At 48.1% G+C, this 16,901-nt stretch overlaps 1 protein-coding gene across 1 annotated transcript in view; it reads left to right on the top strand.

Moving 5' to 3' along the window:
* TARBP1 (TAR (HIV-1) RNA binding protein 1) overlaps positions 1-16,901 on the top strand; it is a 125,860-nt gene that overhangs the window by 79,774 nt on the left and 29,185 nt on the right. The window contains exons 18-20 of the mRNA XM_030556916.1: positions 1,238-1,437; positions 1,646-1,717; positions 6,052-6,172. Coding sequence (XP_030412776.1) covers positions 1,238-1,437; positions 1,646-1,717; positions 6,052-6,172 — 393 coding nt within the window. The remainder of the gene's footprint in view (positions 1-1,237; positions 1,438-1,645; positions 1,718-6,051; positions 6,173-16,901) is intronic.

Below are 16,901 nucleotides of genomic sequence, written 5' to 3'. Positions count from 1 at the left end.
CTGGGGTATACAAACTCACTCTGCAAGGGCTATTCCCACCTCTACTGCCTTTCTCAAAAATGTTCCCATCATTGAAATATGTAGAGTGTGATTTGGACCTTTGTACACATGTCTGGTGAGCACTAGCAATAACTCATGACTCTGCTTCCAATGCTGCATTTGGCTTGGCTATACTTTCATCAGTATTGGACTGAACTCCAAAGCCCTCTCTTCCTTAGAGGGAACTGCTGAGTACTCATCTGATGTGGTGCACCCAAAGGGACACTCCTCGAAGAAGAAGAAATGGTTATTCACCCTGTGCAGTAACTGTACTTATTTGAGTTGTATGTCCTTATGGATTCTCCACTACATGCACTCCTTCCCCTCTTCTTCGGAGTTCTCTGCTATGCAGCTTCTCAGTAGAGAAGGAACTGACTACAGTTTGCCCATGCTATATAACAATGCCACGGAGCAGGAGACTAATTTAATATGCACGTGCAGGCTCAACAGATAATGCTATGAGAAATCGCCCATCGAAGGTGCAGAGAGCGCAAATGCGCTTAGAGTGGAGCAGCCATAGGGGGACACATCTCAAAGAATCACAGTTAATGCACAGAGTGAGTAACCATGTCTTATATATAAGGCTAAGATTTTTTTCACAGATATTTTTGGTAAAAGTCAGGGACAGGTCACAGGCAATGAAGAAAAATTCATGGAAGCCCTTGATCTGTCCCTGACTTTTACTAAAAATAGCCATCACAAAATGGGGAGTCGCTGGACAGTTGCGGGGGCCTGGCTGGGAGCTCCAGGGGCCGCCACAACCCATGGGGGCTCAGAGTTTCAGGGTCCCATCCCTTGCAGCTCTGAGCTGTGGGGTCCCCTGCATAATGGATGAATTGTTTCCCAGCCATTGGCCCTCAGAATTAGGGAACTATAACTGGCTCTAAGACACCCTCACCTCCATAATGCTGAGCAAATCTCGGACTCAGGAATCAAGCCCAACATATTGGAGTAGTACTGCAAATACACTTAAATAATCTAAAGAGACAAGGAAGGTGAGGTAATATCTTGTATTAGACCAATTGCTATATGAAAAGTGTATATAACTTCCAATAAAATAAGTTACCTCACCTCTGCCTTGTCTTTCTCATATCCTGGGACCAATACAGCTACAATAAGACTTAAATAATCTAGATATTTTGTTGGGAGTTAGGATTTTGATCTCTTTTTTTCTTTTTTCTTTTTCTTCCCTCCTCAGATCATAGTCAAGCTAGTTGAAATGTCCACTACAAGAACTGGAGTCTTTAATACAGTGATTAGTTATTGCTGTCAGTCATGGTTATTTCCTACGGCTGATGACACAGGTGCTTTAGAGAATCCCTTCTCAAATGCTGGAAATTACAGTGAACTTATCACAGAGGCCTGTGTCTTTGGAATGGTATTTAGGCGAGACCAAAGGTATAAAATACCTGCATTTAATTAGATTTTCATTATGAATGTGTGATTATATTTGTTAGAATGTTGTGCTCTTTAGCTCTGCGGTTTAGTTTTTTGAGATTATCAATTAATATAGAAGTAATGAACTGTTTAGAATCTGGTTTTCATATTTTATTCACTTAATTGTGTTTTCTCTCTTCCTCTTTCAAATAACTTTTCATTTGAGAAGACTCATTCAGGATGTCCATGCCTTTGTAGAAAATCTTGGAGATGAATGTGCAGCAAATGTTGTCACAGAAAGGTATGTTGTTAACATTTAACATGTATGGTAACTGCATCCTTCATTGTTGCTGCGGGTTGGAATTATATTATTTGTATGTTCTTCAAATCCAAGTTCTTATGTACATGTTCTTAAACTCTATCCTAAATACTGGTAAATCATACATGTTTCAATATATGTTCATATTCAGGAATTGTCTGCATAATACTTAATCCTGCCATCAATGCAGGGGACTGGACTAGATGACAAACCCCCACGTGCATGCCATGCCCCAATGCCCCCAACCTGGCCCCTCACTCTGGGGATGGGGAACCGACCTCTCCCTCTCCTGCCCCCCGGGTTCCTGTAGAGAACAGAGGCGTGGGGAGCTCAGCCTCTTTCACCAGCCTCACCTCTTCTGCCACATGTGGAGTCCTTAAGGTAAAATCCACCCTGCTCTGCAAACAAGGGCTCACTCAGCTGAAAGGAGCCCACCTAGCTCAGTAAAAGGAATTTAACAGGAGTTTAATCGCACTGTTTAACATGCAATTAAAACCGAGATAAATAGTCATTAATTTTTTTGATCTCTTGTCTGTCCTAATTATTACCAGTATGTCTCGATCTCTGTTCACCTTTGGTTGTAGACCACTCTTCAGTTTGGTCTAATAGGCACAATTCATCAGCAAGCTCTGCCTTCTATCATTGCTGTAGCTGGGAATTTGAATGAAAAACTATTGCCACCAGAATATTGATCCTTTGTGCAGCTTGAGACACACTTCTACTCAGATCCAAGGAAATGTGTCCTCCCTAGCACCTCTGCCTCCAAATAGCATTTCTAGCTAGTTTCAATAGCTGCTTAAAAACTTAATTGATAATCACCAGCCCTTGCTTAACACTTCAAGAGGCTTATTGCTTCAGCATTCTCACCCAAGAGGGTCTCAGTTTACAGAGTGTTGTGTATGACAGCCTGGTACTCAGATGTCCATAATGTAATGAGAACCTGCAGTTGAGATCACTCACTCCAAAAGTCTCAGGTTACCCTTTCATCTAATTCATATGTAATCAAACTGTTTTGTAAATGGAACATTTATTACTAGGCCCTATCAAATTCATAGTCCATTTTGGTTAATTTCACTGTCATAGGATTTTAAAAGTTGTAAATTTTCATGATTTCAGTCACAGTGTTGTAATTGTAGTGGTCCTGACCCCAAAAAGAGTTGTGGGGCGGGGGTTGCAAGGTTATTGTAGGGAGGGTTGCAGTACTGTGACCCTTACTTCTGCACAGCTGCTTGTGGCAGTGCTGCCTTCAGAACTGTGCAGCTGGAGAGTGGCAGCTGCTGGCCAAGAGCTCAGCTCTGAAGGCAGAGTCACCGCCAGCAGCAGCGCATAATTAAGAATGTCATAGTGTGGTATTGCCACACTTACTTCTGCGCTGCTGCCTTCAGAGCTGGGCCCTCCGTCAGTAGCTGCCATTCACTGACCGCTCAGCTCTGAAGGCAGCAGTGCAGAAGTAATGGTGGCATGGTATGGGATTGCCACGCCTATTTCTGTGCTGCTGCTGGTGGGGTGCTGCCTTCAGAGCTGGGCACCTGGCCAACAGCTGCTGCTCTGTGGCCGTCCAGTTCTGAAGGCAGTGCAGATTAAAAATAAGGGTAGCAATACTGCAACCCCCTTAAAATAACCTTGCTACTCCCCTACAACTCGCTTTTGAGTCAGGACCCCCAATTTGAGAAACACTGGTGTCCCCCGTGAAATCTATGTAGTATAGGGTAAAAGCACACGAAAGACCAGATTTCACTGGGGTGGGGTAGGGTGGAGCAGAGATCAGATTTCACAGTCCATGACACGTTTTTCATGGCTGTGAATTTGATAGGGCCTATTTATTACCCAACTCTGCAGGCATAATTAATTTTCTGAAGTGATAGGGTAGTCACATAACCTATCATTAACATGCCTTTGATGTATTTATCAAGAGTGATCATATCTCCCCTCAGCCTTCGTTTGGTTAGGCTGAACAAGCCAAGCTCTTTAACTCTCCTCTCCTAAGGCAAGTTATCCATTCCTTTGATCATCCTCGTAGCTCTTCACTGCACCTATTTCAGTTTGAATTCATCTTTCTTAAACATGGAGAATGAGAATTGCACACAGTGTTCCAAATGAGGTCTCACCAGTGCCTTGTATACTGGTAATAACACTTCCTTATCTCTGCTGGAAATACCTCACCTGATGCATCCTAGGAATGCGTTAGTGTTCTTACAGCCGCATCACATTGGTGTCTCATAGTCATCCTGTGATCGACCAAAACACCAGTGTCTTTTTCGTCTTCTGTCACTTCCAACTTATATGTCCACAGCTTACAGCAAAATTTTTTGTTGTTAGTCCCTAAGTGTATGTCCTTGAACTCTGCACTATTAAATTTCATGTCATTTCCATTACTCCAGTTTTCAGGGTTGTCCAAATCTTCCTGTATGATATTCTGATCCTCCTTTGTATTGGCAGTACATTCCAACTTTGTGTCATCTGCACATTTTATTAGCACAGTCCTCCGTTTTGTGCCAAAGTCATTAATGAAAAATAAGATTGGCCCAAGACTGATTCCTGTGCAACTCCACTAGTAAATTCCTTCTAGCGTGACAGTTCACCTTTCAGCATGACACGCTGTAGTCTCCCCTTTAACCAGTTCCTTATCCATCTTTTGATTCTCCTATTAATCCCCATCTTCTCCAGTTTACTAATAATTATCCACATGGAACTGTATCAAATGCATTACTGAAATCCAAGTAGATTAGATCTTCTGCATTTCCTTTGTCTAGAAAATTGTTTATCTTCTCAAAGAAAGAGATTTGGTTGGGATCTGGCACAATCTGTTTTTTTGTAAAACCATGTTGTATTTTATTCCCATTACCATTTTATTTCTATGTCCTTAACTACTTTGTCTTTCAAAAATTGTTCCAAGATCATGCATAAAATTGAGGTCAAACTAATGGACCCAAAGTTTCTTGGATTGCTTTCCCCCCCTTTTTTTAAATTATAGGCACTGTATTTACAATTCTCCAATCATAAGATATGACCCTGAATTTACAAATTTAGTAAAAATTCTTGCCTAGTGGGTTTGCAGTTTCATTTGGCAGTTCCTTTAATATTCTTGGATGGAGATTAGCTGCCCTCCTCCCCTTGATTTTGTCCCATTAAACTGCTTGAGTTTGCTTTCACCTTGGATGTGTCAATTTCTACTTCTATATCCTCATTCCCATTAGCTATCCTGCCACTGTCTCCAAGCTCCTCATTACTCTTAAAAACTGAGGCAACATTTTATTTATGTGTTGGGTCATACCTACATTATCTTTAATCTGCACCCTATCCTCAGTGCTTAGTGGCGCCTCTTCTTCTTCCCTTGTTTTCTTCTCATTTATATGGCTAAAGAACCTTTTTAGTATTGATTTTGATTTCTTTTGGAAGATCCAACTTTGCTTGGCTTCTGGCAGGTCTCACTTTCCCCTACACTCTCTGGCCTCCAAGAGGTACCCTTTCTTGGTGATCCATTCTTTCATTCTTTGTAGGCTTTCTGCCTGCTTATGTTCTTACCTTTACATGTGTCCTGTTGATGTCAGTGGAACTACTCACATGCATAAAGGTAAGCATATACATAAACCTTTGCAGGAGTGGAGCCTTATATGTCAAAAAAAACATTATTAATAGAGAACCATGTCTTTTGTCTTGATTGTGGTGTGGGTGAAGGAGGAATGTGGGGGTGGAGGGAATTAAATGGTAAAAATGACATTTGCGGTCCAGATATGGCTTTCAAAATGTGCTTATTTCTAAGAAAAAAATAAATGTTTTGATGAACGAAAAGCTATATACACACACAATTGAAACCTTTCAGAGTGTATCTGCTAGTTACTTACATTGAAGTTGGTTGGTAAAACTGTAGTTCTGTGTGTGGGTAGTTCAAAGAATTTCATTACATATAGCTTCAGCATCATACAAGTACCTGGTCCCTCTTAACAGATGGATGCTGTGATGCTAAAGAAATCTCTTTGTAACGTTTGATGGGTGTTTCATTTGTAACATGGAAATCTAGAAGACATTTACCTGCTGTTTGGAATGTATTTTGGAATTTAGATTTTCATTTGCCATATAATGTGATTAAAATATGCATGTTCTTTTAACGTGATACCAAGTACTTGTGCAAAATATACTAACCTTTAGGGGTGTCCTCTGACTCTCCCCAAGTATCCAGCTTCTTTCTGTCTTCATTATCAAATTATTATTTTAGATAATAAATATATATGGGTTTTTTGTAATGTGTAAGGTTCAACTTACTTAATATCTGAATTAGTTGATTCTCATTTTTCTGATAATAAAATGTTTTACAGTACAAACAGAGATGACCATTATGTGCGAGTTTGTGCCATCAAATTTCTATGCTGGTTGGATGGATCAAATACATTGCACAAGATGTTTATGGAAGACCTTGTCATCAAACTACTTGATAAAGTAAGTTTTGTTTTTATTTAATATACATAATGTTGATATCATACTAATTAGTTGAAATATAAATTCAAAGGGGTATTATAGAATGGTCAAAATCTTTTTTTTTTTAAAGCATCTCTAGCTCTGACTTCCTTATCCAATAAATAATATCTTTTTACCACCATAAGACCTATCAGTGTGATTTGAATATTCCTGGCTATATTATTGCTTGAGGATGAGATTAGAGTTTATTCAGCCAGAACTGAGGAAGTAACAGTGGCAAGTCTCAGGTTTTTTACTCCATTTGTGCTGGGCTGGTTTTTTCATTGCACATTTCAAAACATAAGTATCATCATCTTGAGAATTTGTATTTGGCTTGGTGATGTTGAAAATGCTGGGGTTCCCTTGCCTTCTACTGTGTTGTCTAATATCTTTCATGTCCAGTAAACTCTAGGCTATTTGTAAGCATTTGTAAGAGGTTTGGCTTATAAAAACAAATTTTTGGATGATAGGCATGGACAGCCCAATCTTCAGCTATCCTATAGTTACTCTATCTCCCAGTGCTGGCACAAAGCATTCCAAAGCTGCCATGAGAGGATCACCTGCCCATGCATAGGGAGCCCCTCCAGAGGCGTGTAAGCTCCTATGGCAATCCCTTTCCTGTTTCTGGTGTAGGGCCTTTACCCAGGGCTCCCATACAGGGCTCCCACACACTCCAGCAGTCCCTGGCTACTGAAACATCCCCTTAGGGCTGTCGGCAGCTGGTGTAATTTAGAGTAGACTTTAAACTACTCTGTGTTCTGCTGGGTGACTAGACTAGCGCACAGCTGGTTCAAGATCAGATCAGTGCAAAAGTGACTGAAAGCCAGCTTGGCAGTCCTTGGGGTGTTGTTTTGGACTATCACTTGTTTGATCTTACAGCTTTGTAAAATTGTCATGTAAACTATAATTCCAGATGAATTTCACAGAGTAGTTATCAGTGGTTCAAATTCAAGCTGGAAGAGAATATCAAGTGAGGGTCCCTCAGGGATCAGTTCTGTTCAATATCTTCATAAATTATTTCAATAATGGCATAAACAGTACAGTTAGAAAATTTTGTGGATGACACCAAGCTGGGAGGGGTTGCAAGTGCTTTGGAGGATAGGATTAAAATTCAAAATGATCTGGACAAACTGGAGAAATGGTCTGAAGTAAATAGGATGGAATTCAGTAAGGACAAATGGAAAGTACTCCACTTAGGAAGGAACAATCAGTTGCACACGTACAAAATGGGAATTGACTGCCTAGGGAAGGAGTACTTCAGAAAGGTATCTGGGGGTCACAGTGGACCACAAGCTACATATGAGGCAGTGTAACAACACTGTTGCCAAAAAAAAAAAAAAAAAGCAAACATTACTCTGGTATGTAATAGCGCAGGTTTTCTCAAACTGGGGGTCAGATCCTTGGGGGTCACGAGGTTATTACATGGGGGGGTTGCGAGCTGCCAGTCTCTACTCCAAACCCCACTTCGCCTCCAGCATTTATAATAGTATTAAATATATAAAATAGTGTTTTTAATTTATAAGAGGAGGTCGCATTCTAGGTTTGCTGTGTGAAAGGGGTCACCAGTACCAAAGTTTGGGAACCACTGATAGCAGGAGTGTTGTAAACAAGACATGAGAAGTTATTCTTCAGCTCTACTCCGCACTAATAAGGCCTCAGTTGGAGTATTGTGTCCAGTTCTGGGCACCATATTTCAGGAAAGATGTGGACAAATTGGAGAAAGTCCAGAGAAGAGCAACAAAAATGATTAAAAGTCTAGAAAACATGACTTATGAGGGCAGATTGGAAAAAATAGGGTTTACTTTAGTATGGAGAACAGAAGATTGAGGGGAGACATGATAAAAGTTTTCAAGTACATAAAAGATTGTAACAAAGAGGAGGGAGAAATTTTTTTTTTGTTAACCTCTGAGGATAGCACAAGAAGCAATGGACTTAAATTTCAACAAGGAGGTTTTGGTTGGACATTGGGGAAAAAATTCCATCAGGATAGTTAAGCACTGGAATAAATTGTTAGGGAGGTTGTGGCATCTTCATCATTGGAAATTTTTAGCAGGTTAGATAAACACCTGTCATAGATGGTCTAGATAATACTTAGTCCTGTTTTGAGTTCAGGGGACTGGACTAGAAGACCTCTCGAAGTCCCTTACAATCCTATGATTCTATGAACAAATTACTTATCTACTGATTCCATGATGTTTGGCAGGGACATCCACCCCAGTTCTGTTTTCCAGGCCCAACCTCCCTCTACCCCCCACAATTACTAGAGTAAAAACTATCTTAATATTCAGATTTTAAAATAAATTTGTTTTGTCCATAATGCTGCCTCTTTTTACATTTGGTTGGCATGAACATTCCCACAGTTGGCCCAGATGTCAAAGTTGCATGTGAGTATTTTTACAAATCAAGAGCCAGAGTCTCAGCTAGTGGAAATCTGCGTAACTCCAGACTTCTGAAACACCTTCACTGTTTCTGTCAGCTGAGAATCTGACCTCAGATTTTAAATTTAAAAAAATCCTATTGCACACTTATGTGAAGAAAACATAAATCAAGTGTAGCCAATTCAGTGTTGTCTTCTTTTCCAGGGGATAGGTTGAAACGTTAGTTCTGAGATATATTAATTGCCTTATTCATTTCAGTGGTGGTTAAATATAAACTCTAAAGATGTTAGTTTTGGCTGGGATTTTCAAAAGAGCTAAAGGGATTAGGTGTTGAATTCCCATTGAAATTCATGGGAAGTTAAGCATTTAACTCCCTATAGGTCTCTTGAAAAGCCCAGCCTTAAGTGTCAATGTTAACTATTTCACTGCTGATCATTTTTATGAGAAACGTCCAGCTAATGTATTTACCTCACAATACCAACCGCCCTCCTCTCTCATGCCAGAAACTTCGGAGGTTCCCCACCCAGCTCCCAAAGCCATCACCTTCCCCATAGACAACTTTTGCAGAGCAATTATGCCTTGTGAATTCAAAAATGCATGGAAACTTAAAAACTGCAAATGGGAGCACAGTATAAAATAAATTGAATTTAATATAAGAATAAATAATGTACAGGCTACTGTCCTGGTTGTATTCTGTATTTTCATATTTAATTCAATGAGTTTTACGTTTTGCAGAAAATGAAAAGAACTTGCTGCAGATTCCAAGGACCCTTGTGCCAGAATTTAAATCCCATTTGGCAGAGGGCTTGCTCGTATTTATTTGGTCTATGTTTAACTTCTATGTTATCTGAAGAGACAGCTTTCTTCTTTTGACATACTGCCAGAGTTGCAGTAAGCAGAGGCACGAGACCTGAATTTTCCTTGCTATAAAAGAGAAGGGCTGTGGGGCTCTTTCGTTGCTGTGTAAACTTACGGTCTTGGACTGGAGTTCTATGACCCTGCAGGGAGGGAAGTCCCAGAGCTCAGGCTCCAGTCTTAGCCTGTAAGTCTACTCACAGCAATGAAAACAGCCCGCAGCCTGAGCCCCATAAGCCCGAGTCAGCTTTGGGTTTTTCTTTGCTGTGTAGACATACCATATGGGGCACATATTACAATTCTGTTATAAGTTTAGGGACATGAGTTTAATGTCTAGGGTGCCTAGAGATTTCATATAGACATTCTTTATTTCTTAAATACATAGGATGAAATGAACAAATAAAACCGTAAATAAATTATGAGTTTGTTCATATTATGCTATTAACATGCAAATTGAACCTCCAGAGAATATTTAAATAAAGATGATACAAAGAGTTTGAAGCGTCAGTTATTGGTCATTGGGAGCAACATACGGAGTATAGGGGGATGCTGGTATTTGGAAATTGGTTAGCACATAACATATACAGTCTGTAAGGTCCCCAATGCAGGGTGTACGGTGGGTGGGATCAAGAAGCAGTAAGGAAGCAGTGAGGGTACATCGCTCATACAGTGGGTTACACACAGTCATGGGTATAAGTAAGCGGGCCGGGTAATGGGGACAGGATGACCCTTGCATGGTGGAATCCAGTTCGGTGGGTTTAGGGCTCAGGGGATATGGTTCAGTAGGGGGAGTTTATAGGCCTCCTCCCCCCCGTGGGTGCATGAAGCCACTCCGGCTCACTGCTGGTATTGGCGGTGGCCAGTGATGTGCTCTGTGTAAATGTACCTAGACTACCGGATAGTGTCCGAAACTATCAAATGTCCCATGAGCCATGCGTAGCGACGGCCCACCCCACAGGCCCTAAGTACTCATTCATTACAGGGGTCCCAGGCACCCAACGTCCCGACGATCAGGGCATCGGTATAAACCTCGTAGCCCATTGCCCGCAGGGTGACAGCCAAGGGGGCGTATTTTTTGAGTTTATGGGCTCGGGCTTCGCGGAAGGCTGGGGTCCTGTTCTCGAATGGGATCGTCACGTCGACGAGGATGATCTTTTTCCGCTCCTCGTCCGTGACGATGTCCGGGCGCAGCAGGCTGTCGGTGTCGGGGATGGTGCGGTTGACTGCGATCTCACCCAGGTGTGGGGCAATTCTCGATGACGGTGCGTAGGGCGGCCGCTGCGATGTTCTTTACCGTGGCATCCGGGCATGTCAGGAGGTGGAAGGCGTGCGTGACGACCGCGATGTCGCAGAGGTCACCCATGCGGGGGACATTGACACCACCGTGCCTGTGGGCAATGTTATGAGCTCGTTGCTGGCTCTCTGGGGCAGGGACAGCCACTGCTTAACCAGCTGCCGGATGGTATTGTCTGCCTTGTTGAGGGGCACCTTTGCCATGGCGGAACCTCTCAAGACAAAGGCGATGCGGGGGATCAGGAAAGTGTTGAGGGCGTTGATCTTGTGCCACTTTGCCAGCAGGAATGCATCGATCTTGGCAGCGTCCTGTAGAATCTCCCGGATGGTGTCCTCAGGGGTCTGCCGGATGCGGACGCCCGTCGTCGTGCCGAGGTGTTGGTACGCCTGCCCTTCTGCCAGGGGAACGACGAACTCGCCCTGGATTTGGAACTCCGTCGTCTGCACCGAGTCTCTCTTGCTCCCGTCGATGTGGAGGGACGCGCACTTCTTGGCGTTAAAGCGGAGTCCTGTCCAGTCCGCAACTCCCCCGATGGTGTTGAGCATCCTCTGGAGCCTCTCGGGGTCGTCCGCGATCAGGACCAGGTCATCCGCATAGGCCAAGACGCTCACCCTCTCGCCGTGCAGGTCGTGGCCATCAGTGCAGTCCGAGATCGCCCGCAGGAGCGGCTCCATGGCGAGGTTGAAGATGATTGGGCTGAGGGGGCAGCCTTGCTTCACGCCGCTGTGGATTGGGATCTCGGCGGTTTCTCCTTCTACCGAACGGATGGTGGTGCTGCAGTCCTCGTAAAATTCCCAGATCAGGCGAAGGAAGGTCTCCGGCATCCCGAACTCCTGTAGCGTGCTGAAGATGTGGTGGTGGGGGATGGACCCGAAGGCGTTGGACAGGTCGAGCCATGCTATCGCGCACTGCTTCCGCGCCCTCTTGGTCATCTGGAGAACGGTCTGGAGCAGGAAGTTGTGCTCGTAGCACCCCTCCGACGGCATGAAGCCCTTCTGGGCTGGGCTGATGGCTCCCCCGGCCGTTGCCCACTCCGTGATCCTGGCTGCCAGGCAGCTGGCGTACAGTTTGTACATTGTGGAACAGAGGGAGATGGGTCTCCAGTTGCTGGGGTCGTCTCGTTCGCCCTTTTTGTGGATCAGGACAGTCATGGCCTTCTTCCAGGAGGTGGGAGACTTGCCAAAGTGCCGGCACAAGTTAAAAATGCCAGTGAGCATGAAGCAGCCAGGGTCTCGCTTCCTGAGCAGGCTGTAGGGGATGCCGTCCTTTCCGGGCACAGTGTTCTTTGTTCTGGAAAGCCTGGCTGTCACCTCTTTGGGCGTGAAGTTGGCCTCTAGGTCGCCTGTATTGGTGATGTGGGGCAGGGGGCGGAGGCATTCTGGGCACTGTGCGTCGTTTCTGGGTATGCCACCAAACACTCCAAGGAAGTAGCTGTAGAGGCGCTCGGGCGGGATCGTGCAGTAGGACGGGGGGCCATCGAGGACCTCTCTTACAGCCTTGAGGCGGTTCGTTCTGTACAGCTTCTGGATCTTGGAGGCTGCTGCCGGGTCGTAGCGACGGTTGGTGTTCCTTCTTCTTCTTCGAGTGATTGCTCATATCCATTCCAGTTAGGTGTACGCGCCGCGCGTGCACATTCGTCGGAAAACTTTTACCCTAGCAACTCAGTGGGCCGGCAGGTCGCCCCCTAGAGTGGCGCCACCATGGCGCTCCATATATACTCCTGCCGGCCCACCCGCTCCTCAGTTCCTTCTTTCCGCCCGTGTCGGTCGTTGGAACAGTGGAGCGCGGCTTAGCTGACCTCCACTTCCCTAGCTACTCGTTTTCTCGTATATAATTATGCAGTTATAACACTTTTATATATATATATTTGTATAGTTATACGTGTTTCCTTTGCTAACATGTTAGTTTAGTTAGCGGGGTTCAGGAAGTAGCCCCTTCCATGAGCCCAGTGCCGGAGCCATACATGGCTCACCGGGTTTTAAGAGGGGCCCGGCTTGCCAGAAGCCGCGGCCGAAGAGAGATCTACATGACTCCTGTTTGAAGTGCCTCAGGGAATCACACTTGACAGATAAGTGCCCCATTTGCAAGGCTTTTAAGCCGAGAACACAAAGGTGCGGGACTTTCACTTACCCCTCCACCTTGGGCGCGGAGCGATGTTCAAGCGGCGGGCAGAAGTGCCTCCTCGGCACCGGACCCCGCCGGTGCCGCCAAGGCCTTTCGGCACCGACCGATCGCCGGCACCGATGTCGACTCGGCACCGCTCCCTTCTTCCGAGGTCGAGAGAGTCTACGATTCCTGCTGGTGCCTGGCGGCTCCCCGGCACGCGGCGCGGTTGAGCCCCCTGCTCCCGCTACTTCCGTGCCACCTGCATCGCAGCCAGAGAGCTCGCCTAAGTTGCGTATCCGGCACCGTCACCTGCAGAGGCACCGATGACTTCGGCTCCGTCGATTCCAGTCCCCCAGGACCATGGAATCCGGTGCCTGGCAGCTCCCCGGCTCGCGCCGTGGTAGAGCTTACTGCTCCTGCTGCTTCTGTGCCAGCTGCACCACAGCTAGACAGCTCGTCTAAGATGGCTCGCCCGGCACCGACGACGTCGGCACCGTCGATCCCGGTCCCACGAGGGCCGTAGAATCCGGTGCCTGACGGCTCCCCGGCGCGCGCCGTGGTTGAGCTACTGCTCCTGCTGCTTCCGTGCCAGCGGCACCGCAGCCAGAGAGCTCGTCTAAGTCGGATCGCCCGGCGCCGACACCTGCTACGGCACCGATGACGTCGTCACCGTCGATCCCGGTCCCACAAGGGCCGTAGAATCCGGTGCCTGACGGCTCCCCGGCACGCGCCGTGGTTGAGCGTATTGCTCCTGCTGCTTCCGTGCCAGCGGCACCGCAGCCAGAGAGCTCGTCTAAGTCGGATCGCTCGGCGCCGACACCTGCTACGGCACCGATGACGTCGTCACCGTCGATCCCGGTCCCACAAGGGCCGTAGAATCCGGTGCCTGACGGCTCCCCGGCACGCGCCGTGGTTGAGCGTATTGCTCCTGCTGCTTCCATGCCAGCGGCACCGCAGCCAGAGGGCTCGTCTATGTCGGATCGCCCGGCACCGACACCTGCTGCGGCACCGATGACGTCGGCACCGTCGATCCCCGGTCCCGCAAGGGCCGTAGGATCCGGTGCCTGGCGGCTCCCCGGCACGCGCCGTGGTCGAGCTAAGGCTCCGGCTGCTTCCGTGCCAACGGCACCGCAGCTAGAGGGCTAGTCTAAATCGGAGCGCCCGGCACCGACACCTGCTGCGGCACCGATGACGTCGGCACCGTCGATCCCGGTCCCGTAAGGGCCGTAGAATCCGGTGCCTGACGGCTCCCCGGCACGCGCCGTGGTTGAGCTCCTGCTCCGGCTGCTTCCATGCCAACCGAAGCCTCTGAGGCACCGACAACATCGACACCGTCGATTCCAGTCCCACAAGGGCTATCGAATCCGGTGCCCGACGGCTCCCCGGCACGCGCCGTGGTTGAGCGTATTACTCCCGCTGCTTCAGTGCTGACGGCACCGCAGCCAGACAGCTTATCTAACTCGGTTCGCCCGGCACCGACACCTACCGAAGCTCTGACGACCTCGGTTCCGTGGATCCCGGCCCCACGAGGGCCGTCGAATCCGGTGCCTGACAGCTCCCCAGTGCGCACTGTGGTTGAGCCTGCTGTTCCCTGCACGCCGGAGATGTTACCAACGGCGAGGGCTCTCAGTGCCATGACAGAGTCAGTGCTGCCTGACCCGGGCACCGCCGGTACGGGTAATACAGTCTCTTCAAGGGACTGTCCCCTGTCAGTATAGCAAAGCGGCACCGTTCATGATCACGGTCCCGCAGACACTCCAAGTCCTGTCGGCACACCGGACACCACTGGCAGTCCCGGTGCTGTTTTCCTCGGTACTGGTCACACTCGCTGCACCGGTCGGTATCCCGTTCGCCGACCCGCTATCGGCACCGTTCCGACATCTGGCACCGGGGCAGGTACCTTGACTCCTGTAGCTCTTCTCCGAGCCTCGAGATCTCGGTCGACCTCCCGACACCGTTCTGGTTGCGGGTCTGGATCTCGTTCCAGGTACCGATACGCCTCCCGATGCCGGTCCCCGGTGCCGAGTTGGGCAAGGTCCGAGTGAGTCAGAGACTCGGCCCGTGCCTTCTTTTAGTACCTCCATGGCCGTCCGGACGCGCATCCGTGTCATCCCATATGCGCAGATTTTATGCTCAGGACCACGATCCTGATATGATGGCCAGCGGGCGCCAGCCCCGGCGCAGAAAGAGCCTTGGCGAATGCAAGGTGTACTCTGCAGGGGCCCTGCAGCTCTGGGTAGCAAAGCAACAAGCCTTGCTTAGCTGTGATAATTATAGCACCTGGGTGAAGGAGTTTCTCCCTCAAACCTCCCACCTGGAGTTCGCTGCCGTCTTGGGGGACGGGGGAAAGAATTTACCCCTTGTTGGTAAAGGCATCTTTGCGGCAGAGACAGCCCCAGACTGCGAAGCCTGCTGGACAATAGGGTCCTAATGCGTCTTAGCATGTATACGCCAGCGACCAAACGTAGGCCTTTATGGCCCCAGCCGCCATACTCTGTGCCTAGCCAGAGACAGAACTCTGGAAAACGGCAAGGCCAAGGTGGTCGCAGACAAACGTCAGGCCCCCTAAAAAGCCAAAGTCAAGGTCCCTCGCAATTACCACTGGGACCAAAGACGGACCTTCCAAGGTTCGCCGGAGGGCGGCGTACCAGTCGCAGGACGGGATCCCGATCCCGCTTTCTCCTGGCATGGCCCCAGTTACTTTTAGATCGCTGGGCCCTGCGCACGATGGAGCATAGGTATTACCTTTAAATTGCTCCAGCCCTGTCCCCCTTCAGCGGACGAAAGGGGCTAGGGGTTTTACTCCCGTTATGCCCTAGTCCCCCACTCGAACACAGGTCTCAGACCTCCCTGGTTCTGCATGGACTCAACCGGTTTGGGATAAGGTTGAAGTTCTGCAGGGTATCCCTGGGAACCATTATTCCATCCTTGCCTCCTGGGGGCTACTATGCCGCCCTGGATAGGAAGGACGCGTACTTTCGCAATGCCATCTTCCCTCCGCACGGGAGATGCCTCCGCTTTATAGCCAGCAGTGAATATTCCCGGTTTACGGCCATAGTCGCCGCCTACCGTCGCTGATGTCGGATATGCGTTTTTCCGTATTGGGACGATTCGCTTATCCGAGGAGACTCTGAGACACAAACCACTCAGCCCGTGGGCATCGTCACGGTCTTATTCACAGGTCAAGGCCTGATGATTACTATAGAGCAATCCACTCTGGTTCCCACGCAGAGGTTGGGCTTCCTAGGGGCTATCTTGGTCTCCTACCTAGCCGGAGCCTGCTTATCACAACTGCGGTTTTAGGCGATGGCAACAATCATCTGAGGTCTGAAGGCTTTCCCAACGACCTCAGCTCGTTCTTGTCTCAGTCTCCTGGGTTCATGGTTGCCCGCAAGTTTGTAACCAAACACGCCAAGCTCCGCCTCCGTCCTCTCCAAGTCCGGCCCACCTCGGCGTACCGCTTGGACAGAGAGCCAATGGTCATGGTAGTCACCGTTCCCTCGAACGCCTTAGGCTCCCTAGAGTGGTGACTAACTCCCTCCTTGGTGTGGACAGGGATGCGGTTTTATCCGCCCCAGCCCTCACTGCCCCTGACGGCGGACGCATCATCTCTCTGCTCGAGTGCTCATGGTCACCTCCGAGCTTAAGGCCTTCGGTCTTCTAGGGAGCTGGCATTCCTCATTAATGCCCCAAAAATGAGAGTAGTCCGCCTGGCATGCCAGGGGTTACAACGGCCTCGCAGCTGCCGCTGGATCTCGGTGTTTACAGCCAACACAATGGCCAGGTGCTTCATAAGCATTCAGGGGGAACATAGTCCTCCCCCCTTTTTTGTCAGGAGGCCATCCATTTCCGGGTCTTTTGCATGGCCCACTCGATGGAGCTGGCGACGTCCTTTCTCCCAGGCGTTCGGAACGTCTTAACTCTTTGACTCAGCAGGTCTTTCATGTCTTACGAGTCATCACTCTGCCCCATGTGAGGCGTCCCGCTTTCCGGAAGTGGAGATGGTTCCTCACACAGACCTATTCGCTCACCGCGAGAGCAGGAAATGCCAGGTGTTCTGCTCCTTCCAAGGTCTCTC

Source organism: Gopherus evgoodei, chromosome 3 (genome assembly GCF_007399415.2).
Source record: "Gopherus evgoodei ecotype Sinaloan lineage chromosome 3, rGopEvg1_v1.p, whole genome shotgun sequence".
Classification (NCBI taxonomy): domain Eukaryota; kingdom Metazoa; phylum Chordata; order Testudines; family Testudinidae; genus Gopherus; species Gopherus evgoodei.
Note: the sequence above shows the minus strand (reverse complement) of the source record. Positions and strands in the feature narration are given on the sequence as shown.